This window comes from Phalangium opilio, unplaced genomic scaffold (assembly GCF_054372755.1).
Source record: "Phalangium opilio isolate 3A_F unplaced genomic scaffold, DU_Popi_V2 ptg000088l_1, whole genome shotgun sequence".
NCBI lineage: Eukaryota > Metazoa > Arthropoda > Arachnida > Opiliones > Phalangiidae > Phalangium > Phalangium opilio.
The window spans coordinates 3,006,484-3,016,129 of record NW_028324193.1 but is presented as its reverse complement, the minus strand read 5'-3'; the positions used below and the strand labels follow the sequence as shown (position 1 = coordinate 3,016,129).

Below are 9,646 nucleotides of genomic sequence, written 5' to 3'. Positions count from 1 at the left end.
GTAATGCCGTGAGACGCCCTCCGACGAGGAAATGGGCGGGGGTGAGAGGAACTGGCTCTCCCGCGTCTTGATAAACGTAGGTGACCGGCCGCGAATTTATAACGGCTTCGGCTTCAGTTAAAAGCGTATTGATCTCGTCATAAGTGAGACGAGCCTTTCCCATGACCGTACTGATCGGACAAGACGCTCCAAAAAACCGCCCCACCACGCCGCTCGTTCCACAATGTAATTCGATGATATTTTATGTTCGCCCAAGTACTTGCAAACTTCTGGATGTCGAACATTTTGTAAGAGTGCCTTTAAGTCGGCTTCAGCTCGTTTGAACGTCTTGGCATTGTCCGAGTAAATAGATTTTACTATACCACGTCGGGCAATGAATCTGCGGAAAGCCAGTATGAAAGCTTCAGTGGACATGTCCGGGACCAGTTCAAGATGGATGGCCCTGGTCACGGCGCAAGTGAAAAGTGTTATATAGCACTTCTCGCCAGTCTTGGTGTATAACGGGCCGGCGAAATCAAGCCCCGTCATTTCAAAAACGGGTGACTGAGTCGTGCGAAATGAGGGTAAGGGTGCCATAGCGGCGACCGTTCTTTGAGCACGTGTCCATTTGCAATGGTAGCAGTGATCCACAACCCTTTTTGCAAGTTGGCGTCCTCGAGGGATCCAAAATTCTTCTCTGGTCTCGACAAGTGTGTCGTTGACGCCGGCATGCATGAGTCTTTCGTGTCGGTTGTAGGTGATAAGCTCTGACAACGGGTGTTGAGACGCAATAAGCCATGGATGACGCTCTCTGTACGATAGGGAGTTTGAGATAAGTCGACCACCCACTGACATAAGTCCATCATCGTCCAAGTAAGGTTAGAAAGAGTAAATAGGCGACTTCTTTGAGATGGGTTGGCCATTTTCTAGACTAGCCCTTTCGGAAGGGTAGCTGTCCCTTTGAGAACCTTTTATCCAATATTTTTCTGCACGGATAGTCTCCATTGCATTGAGGCTCTTAGTGGATCGTTCTGCCTTTGCTCTTCGACAGTTATCAATGAACCGAAAAATATACGCAGTGATTCGATAGACCGAAAGCAAGAAACAGGAACTAAATCTCTTCAAGTCGAGTAGTGGTTCAGGGGTTGGCGTAATTATGCAAATTGCCTGCGAGATTGATTGGAATGAATTCCGTAATTCCAATTTGGTTTCTTCATCAATTTCAGTTTTGACTGAGATTTTCTTAGGATGTTTTCCGGTTTCAAGGCTTAACCAAGGTGGCCCTTTCCACAAGAGTTCGTTGGTGGCTAGATCAGAAATAGTCCTGCCTCTCGTAGGCAAGTCGGCTGGGTTTTCTTTGCTCCTACAGTGGTTCCAATTTTCTGGATTTGTTAGGGTTTGAATGTCTCTCACTCGGTTTGAAACAAAGGGCTTCCATTGAGAGACTGATCCTTTTATCCACTGCAGGGCGATCGTAGAGTCTGTCCACATTTTAACGTTTGATAGGGCAAAAGAAAAGGTCTTGGTAAGATGGTTAGCTAGTCTTGAACCAAGTACCGCTCCCATCAGTTCAAGGCGGGGAAGGGAGAGTTTCTTCAAAGGCGCAACCCTATTCTTTGAGGCTACCAGAGCTGTTCCAATCTGACCATCAATGGTTTCGAAACGGAGGTAGGCTGCTGTTGCATACCCTTTTTCGCTAGCGTCAACGAAAACGTGTAACTGTGCCGCTGCTGGTTTTGTTGCTCCGATGTCTGTGTAGTAGAAACGCGTAATTCTCAATTTCCTGAGATCCGAGAGTTCGGCGCACCAGCGATTAAATAGGACGGCCAGTTCACTTGGGAGTTCTTCGTCCCAAGAAAGTCCCTTCTGCCAGAGTTCTTGAAACATGAACTTTGCTCGAATGGTGAATGGTGCGAGCATTCCGAGAGGATCAAATATTCTGGCGACAGCGCCAAGTACGCATTTTTTAGTGTTTTCCTTTGTGAGCAGGAATTGCAGCAGCGCTTCCATGTCGAAAATCAAAGAATCATTCTTGGTGTCCCAAGACAAGCCAAGAACTTTAAGAGTGGTTGATTTTGCCAAGCTTTGAGTTGGTTGAGTTCCAAGCTCGGGGCTTTCAGCGCCCCATAGTTCTCGTAGTTCTGGAGAATTGGTTTTGAATTTCCTTAGTTCCATTCCTGCTTCCTTCAGAATTTCAGTTGCTCTAGTGGAAACCTCGTAAGCTCTTTTGACGTCGTCGACGCTTAAGACTAAGTCATCCACGTACAGACTTCTATCTATTGTTTCGCAAGTTTCAGAGTCTTCATTATAACCATTGAGATGGTGTCGTACGGTTGCGGATAGCAGGAAAGGACTGCTCGTTATGCCAAATGGTACCCGAGTAATTCGGTAAGTCTCCAGATCCGACTTTAACTTGTTTACGTCTATCCATAAGAAACGTACAGCGTCTCTGTCTTCTTCGGATATGGATATTTGGAGGAAGGCTTTGGAGATATCGGCCGTGAATGCCACTTTTCCCTCACGGAAGCGAATGAGCACGTCGAAAATCTCAGGGTTTAGGTTTGGACCGGTTTCCAGACAGTCGTTCAGGGAGGGAACGTTGGTTGCGTGCGATGAGCCGTCGTAGACAATGCGAACCTTCGTGGTCTCGCTTGATTCGCGAATGACGTCCCGATGAGGTAAATAATAGATAGTTTCCTCATCTTTCAAGTTTGGTCCTTTTACCCTTTCAATGACTCCAGCGTCGAGCTGATACTTCATAACGTCATTGTAGTTGAGGAACCGTACTGGATTCTTTCTTAGTTTCTCTAGAACTGTATTCGTTCGTTTTTTAGCGACTTGGAGATTACTAGCGAGTTGACCTTTGTTAGGTTTCCATGGGAAACAGACCTCATACCGACCGTCTTTGAAGTTTATAGTCTTCTTGAAAAGGTCCAATACGTCGCTTCCGTCCGAAGAGTTTGAGTTTGAGTCTAGGATTCCAATGGAATCTAGTTCCCAAAAGGCGCGGACTTGTTTGATAGTGAAGTAGTATCTTCGTTTTCAGAGCTTGCCATCATGATAGTCACCGTGTTTATTCCATAAGAGGATGACGTGACCTTTTCTGGGCCGTTAATTACCCATCCAAAAACAGTGTCTTGAGCTACAATTTTTGGTCCAAGGCGCTCGAACTTAGGATAGACAATGCCCCAGTATTCGTCTGAGCCAATTAAAAGATCGATTGAGGATGCCTGATTATTTTCCTCGTTTTTAGTGATGGAGTCAACCAACTCAAGACCTCGCTCCTTCATTTTAGCAACGATACCGTGGCTTGGAACGGAGAAAACCGCGCCGCTGATGCTAGGAGATTCTATGGCTTCGATTTTTATTCGTTTCGTGGGGTCTGAAACGTTGATTAGTTCCACGAGAACTTTCCTCCTCTTCGTGCTAATGGGAATGGCGCCCTCGAAGGGATAAATATTGAATTCTTCTTCACTGAGGATTGGCAGGTTGAGATTTCTAGAAACGCTTTGTTTTATAACAGTAATTTGACTCCCATTATCAAGAAGGCATCGTATTCTTTGAGTGGAGTTATTCTTAGGATTCTTTGCGAAGGCTTGGGCCATCTGAAGTAGGATAATGCGTTTGTCATCGTCTGAAGTTCCAACGTTGCAGCTGTGAGATTCGTTACGCCTTTCGGTTGCTTCTTGATCTTGGTCGATTTCTCTTTCACAGAGTGTGACGTGGTGTTTCTTATCGCATTTTGGGCATTTTTTGCTTCGGGAGTCGCAATTTCGGGTAAAATGCTTCCTGAGACATATGTAACAACGCTGCTTTGAATTGACCATGTTTCTTCTTTCGGCGAGAATTAATTCTTTACATTCAGACGTTTTGTGGGAGGGTTGGTTACAGTAGAAACAAGTTCTAATGTAGTCATAAGTAGCGCTTGAGTTTAAGGCTGATGCAGTAGAAGGCTGATTTTTAAAATTAGATCTCTGGCTTCGGTTATCGTGACGGATGTTAGAAACGTGGGGTTTAACGGGATTTTTAGGTTCATAATCTTTTTTAACGTTTAGCTTATAGGCACGCTCTCGGCAAGTAATTTCTTTACGAATAAAGGTTAAAAGATCATCTACTTTATACGCTCTACTATCATAAATTCTATTAAATTTTACGACTAATTCTACTGGCAACATTTTAGTCAAAACATGGCATAGTGTTGGTAGTATTTTACTACTCTTTAGAATTTAATTCAATCACCTGATTTTACTGCTAATGGTTTAGTTTCCTATAAATTAATTGAAATAAAAAATTACTTATCTCAGATTTTTCAACAACAATTCCATTTTCCTGACTCATTTTGTCATGAAATGTTTTCTTTTCAATGAAGAACGTACTTTAATTTTCAAATAATACTCTCATTAATAATGTATTATATGCGGTCTTTTCGAATACAAAAGGGGGCTGTTATCACCTTTCTTATATTTAATAAAGGGGTTCGTTTCCTCTTTAAGCACAGTCACAATTATTGAACAGTACTTGTGGGGAAGATTTTAGAAGTGTTGGTTGAGTTGCTATTTAGTTGACAACATTATGAAAACTTGATGTGTTTGAAACCTTTTGAAAGGATAATTCTCGGAAATTAAAAAAGAAAGAGTCAATTTGATTAAATTTACACGATATCCATCAAAATAATAAATGCATGATAAAATGAGTCAGAAAAATGGAATTGTTGTTGAAAAATCTGAGATAAGTAATTTTTTATTTCAATTAATTTATAGGAAACTAATCCATTAGCAGTAAAATCAGGAGATTGAATTAAATTCTAAAGAGTAGTAAAATATGGATAGGCTTTAAAATTCAATAGAAAAAAAATAATATCCGCGCTTCAGTCAACTGGAAAAACTCTTATCGTTTTGTTTTTAAGGCTTGGGCAAACCAAGTCCTTTTTATATAATATCTCTTCCTTCAGCCTTAATTGTATTAATCTATTATAAAAATAATATTATGCTTGTCAAACGTCATTAATTCGATGTTCCAGTAAGATCAAGGAACATGGAGATAGGGAAGTTTCGTGTAACGCTATAACTCCGGTCGCCCAAAAATCCCGTTTTCGGCGTGGATGTGCATGTGCGCATGCGCCGCACTTTTCTCGCGCATCGGGCTGAGGATAGGCGGCACTACCGGTTTCCTGCGCAGTTCAAACTAACGCCGAAAATAAGTCATGTGACCTGCTACATTTCGTGAAGAGAGATTCCTATACTGACCAAACTTCCCTATCTCCATGTTCCTTGGTAAGATGTTCGTGAGCATATTGGCTCACTCCAAGTGCCTCTCATTATTTTATGGGAATGATTAAAATTTTAAATCATTTGGCAAGGGAGTGGTAAATTAATTCACAATTGGTAGGGGGGGTGGTAAATTAATTCATATAAAAAGGCGGTTGGTGGCTCAATTAAGTTTAGTTGACCTTTTTGTATAGATTTAAAAAAAAAGTTATTTCTAAACCACGCGCCAGCACGCGCACATTTCATTGAAAGTTTGTTATTTAAGAATTTTCCCTTATATATACTAAGATTCTTCATCAAAAATAGACAACGAGCTTTCCAAGACTCGAACCTGCAATGTTTTGCCTCGAATGCAAACGCGTTATCCATTACGCCACAAGCCCGTATTTCGTAACAAAAAATTATCCAAACATTGTATTTATAGGATTATTTCATTTATGTTGAATAAAAGATCTGTAAAAATAAACACCGAGCTTGCCAGGACTTGAACCTGCAATCTTCTGCTCCAAAGGCAGACGCGTTATCCTATGCGCCACAAACCCGACGAAGGCTGAATAAAATGCTATGCAAACAGTGTAATATATGTAACGGTTTTACCATGATTTATAAATTAATAAAAATAAAATACTTAGAATTAATTGTTCTTAATCAAACTTCAGAAGTTCAACATTCAATAGTTGCTTGATAATTCAAAAGTGTTCCGAACCTTAACTTCGAAGTAGTTTCTGAGTTATTCGATGGAGTGGACCACCAAAAATCCCATGCTTTTTCTATGGGACGCTAAGCCTAAAATCTGTGAATTATTTCTTTAACATTACGGGAGGGTGTGGGTTCTTATCTAGAAGGGCCTACCGGCCCTCTGGAATATGTTTGGAAATAGGGCTTCTGATAGGATTTACGTGAGCTAATGAGTTTTCCAGGTTTGTAATTGTAATTGCTGCGCGAGTTTTTGTTGTGTCAATGTCAATTGTTTTACAGGACTTAATGAATCCCTTGAGTTTACAGGACTTAATGAATCCCTTGAGTTTCCGTTACCATCTTGTACGTTTGAAGAACTAGATGATTGGCTTGTAATCATTTGTTTATTTGACACGTGGCAAACTGAATTTTTTGTACTTTCTACTATGACGTTTCCTTTGATCGGGGGAGGGCTTGGAGCTGCCGTATTGTCAGACATTTCAATATCACTAACCATGGAAAGAGTTTTGATTACTTTATTCTTTGAAGTTGCTTGAGGACTTGTTATGCCTGTGGCATAATTTTCTAGAGGGCGAATACCCACTATACTTGCAACCGTCTTCTCTGAGGGAAAATAATTAACTAGCCTTTTTTTTCTCTAACTTGCCGCTGCATTTCCTCAGTGGTGATTCTTCGGTGGCAATTGATTGTAATTGTTTGTTTATGTCAGCGGACGTTGAAGGGCTGGCCAATGGTGATTTTGTGGCAATTTGGTTTGCCTTGTTATGTTCAAAGATAATTGGACATTTGGGTTATCACTTTTGTTGTTCATATCACTTTTGCTGTTTATATCACTATTGTTGTTTATATCACAAGGTTTAACATGATTTCTTTGAATTTGAGATACCCCTTTACACTTTGAGGGTCCTTTAAGATGAATATCTTTCTTGAGGGATCGCTTTTTCTTGGGCTGAATGACTTTAATACTGTTATTTCCTTTTAATTTCTTTGAAACTATGTATAATTCATCCCGTAGCCCGTTAGGTCCTTTTGATTGCTGCTTTTGTTGTTTCATCCCACCCAGTTATAAATTCGTTACTTAGAGCATGAACAAACTTCCTTTGAATTTCTTGCATGAAAATTTTAGCTCCTTCTTCCTCAACTAGGCCTTCCGTTCCTTCAAGAAATACTTGCGTAAGACTTGGTTCATTTTCCTTCACAACATCCATCACTGCCTATCCGTGGAAAAACTCACATTGAAATCACAGGAATAGCCGTTGAAAAACTTAAAATACATACCTGTAGAATATTTTGGCCATGTTTCTAGATTCCAGCATCACACAGAACCGATCGAATAACTTTGTTTAACATCGCGAGATATTCCAGTAGGTGTTCCTTTGGGATGAAAAGACCTCTATCTCTCACTTTTATTCCTGAGAATATTATTTGTGTTTTTTCCTCGGCAGTTTGTCGTAACTTCAAGACTGCATCGTAAAGTGTTTTGCCTCCTTTATTTGCCCGGGGCTTAGCTTTTTACTAAAAAATGCCCTTCGTTTACTTTTACTCCACACCTCGCCCATGCAGCCACTTCCTATGGTTAGAAGGCTCCTGGTATATGCATCTTCCAATCTTTTGTATACACATCGGTGCAGAAAGGTCTTTTGTTCTAATCCATGCGAAAGACGCATAATGTTAGCTATTTGACTTGTTTTGAGAATTTCATTCCGTTGATAAACCTTTTCATAACGAATACTATCTCAATTGGCATTGTCTCTTCTTTAAAAGTTTCGAAATTTGGCCTCTTAAGGAGTTAAATATGTTATATTTAAATGTCTAGTTGCTACCGGGTTGATGAATGATTAAAAATATTTTATTACCTATTCCGTAAACACGTTCAGGCAAGGGCCTTGGAGGGTTGGTCGAACCATTTGTATTATCAATGGAATCTTATTTAGAGTGATTTATGACTCACACAAACGTGTTAAGACATTCCATCGGCTTTTTATTTATACGTAACCACGCTCAGACGGGTATATGGCCTTAAAAAGGGACGGAACTTGACCATAAGAATTTATTTTGTCAATTCTTTAATTGGACCTCCCACCTGGTGGTTTAGGACCTTAAAAAGGGGCGTGGTTGAACCAGTTGTATTGTTATGAACGGAATTTATTTTGTGATTTATTGCATTTTTTAATTGAGTAGGCCGACGTCTCTCCTGTACAATCATAGTGTTACTCATGACCGTGAGAAACTATCTAGTCACCGGTTAGCCTAAGGTAGCATTTTTTTAAATCTACTATGGTTTTTACGACCTGTTAGAGAAATTCGGAACAAAAGATATTTTTAGCAGACATGAAGATATCAAAGGATATTTTCTCATTTGAGAATCTCTAGAAATGCTTTACGCACACTGTTTTTTATTTATTATCCCAATAAAGTATTGTCCCTTATTTGCGGTTTTATACTAAAATTCTATTTATAGGCCACTCTTTTGATGACATTTTTTGACATAAAAAACCCATCGTTATTTTATTATAAAATCTGTAAATTGTTAACAGGCGTGTGTCCGAAATGCATTGTGACAAAACATCTGGTGACTGAGGAGGCAATGAAGCTATTGTTAAATTATTGAGGAATATGGGCGTGTCTATTATGAAATTTAGTATAAAACCGACTAAAGAAATGATCAAAATATGCAGTCGATCTTCAAACACCGAGAGATAAACATGGATCCTGAAACTTATCGTACAACTTTGAACGAACTGAGTATAAATAGACCCTGGCCGTCACGTTTAATATATGAGTTTTATTTCTTCCTATGCGACTATCTGCGAATAGATCCGGTGTACGGACCTCAGACTCTGCCACAACTCGCAGTACAGGATGACTTAAATGCTATTCGAGCTTGCCTCGACTTACTCGAGTATATGAAAACAGTTGCACGAGTACCAGAGGACTGTACTACCATAGAAGAATTGGAAAACCTAAGGAATCTAATTCCGAGTCCCTTAATAACTGAATACACAGATCGCCTAGCGAAAAGACAAGAAGAAATTGAGCGTGGTATACGGGCAGAGGAAGCCCAGATCGCCGACTTCAGCAACTCGCAATATGACAAAGAGATAGCCACATTTTTAGACGGAAAGGATCAAGGACCACCCACAGAAGAGATAGTATTGAACGATAACTTAGAGAGGGAGAACGGTTCTGAAGAAGCGCTTTCTGACGATGAAATTGATGTACAATGGGGAGGAGGAGAAACGGACCAGCCCACACCTATTGTCAGTTTGGACCGAATTTGTGGGTGGAGTCAAAATATAAGCAGACGACGTTTCTCAATAAAGTATGCGAGGATGGGTAGTGAATTTGCTACCTTCAACGTTCTTCTCACATAAATCCGTTTTTGATGGTACCTAATACGAGGTTACCTAGAGTAGAATTCTTAAGCTATGTCCGCACTATGGCAAAATATTCGCTCAGCTCGCTACGCTCGTCAAGTACGCTGAGAAAATCGCCTGTACACACTCAGAAAAGTTCGCGCCTAGTCATCGAGCTGAACTTTTCACGTATAAGAAAGCCCCTTTAATTTCTGCACTCTTCACTAACGACTCTTTCACCAAATGTTTACGGCTTTCCAACAAATTTGTACTATCCCCAGTAGCACAAGCCTTCCGCATAACAGTCGGTTAAAGGTCGAATAGTCGGTTTGCGGTCCAGTCGGC

The 9,646-nt window shown here is 40.4% G+C and overlaps 2 protein-coding genes across 2 annotated transcripts; both read right to left on the bottom strand.

The window, feature by feature from the left end:
- Positions 1-858: 858 nt before the first annotated feature.
- Positions 859-2,739, bottom strand: LOC149649081 (uncharacterized). Its single transcript, XM_089849431.1, has one exon. It carries the CDS (start codon positions 2,737-2,739, stop codon positions 859-861), a length of 1,881 nt encoding a protein of 626 aa, XP_089705557.1.
- Positions 2,740-2,969: 230 nt separating this feature from the next.
- LOC149649080 (uncharacterized) lies at positions 2,970-4,154 on the bottom strand. The gene has a single exon (XM_089849430.1). It carries the CDS (start codon positions 4,152-4,154, stop codon positions 2,970-2,972), a length of 1,185 nt encoding a protein of 394 aa, XP_089705556.1.
- Between the last annotated feature and the right edge of the window lie 5,492 nt (positions 4,155-9,646).

Coding starts and splice junctions, on each gene's coding strand:
- LOC149649081 (XM_089849431.1), bottom strand. CDS start 2,739: ATGAAGTATCAGCTCGACGCTGGAGTCATTGAAAGGGTAAAAGGACCA.
- LOC149649080 (XM_089849430.1), bottom strand. CDS start 4,154: ATGTTGCCAGTAGAATTAGTCGTAAAATTTAATAGAATTTATGATAGT.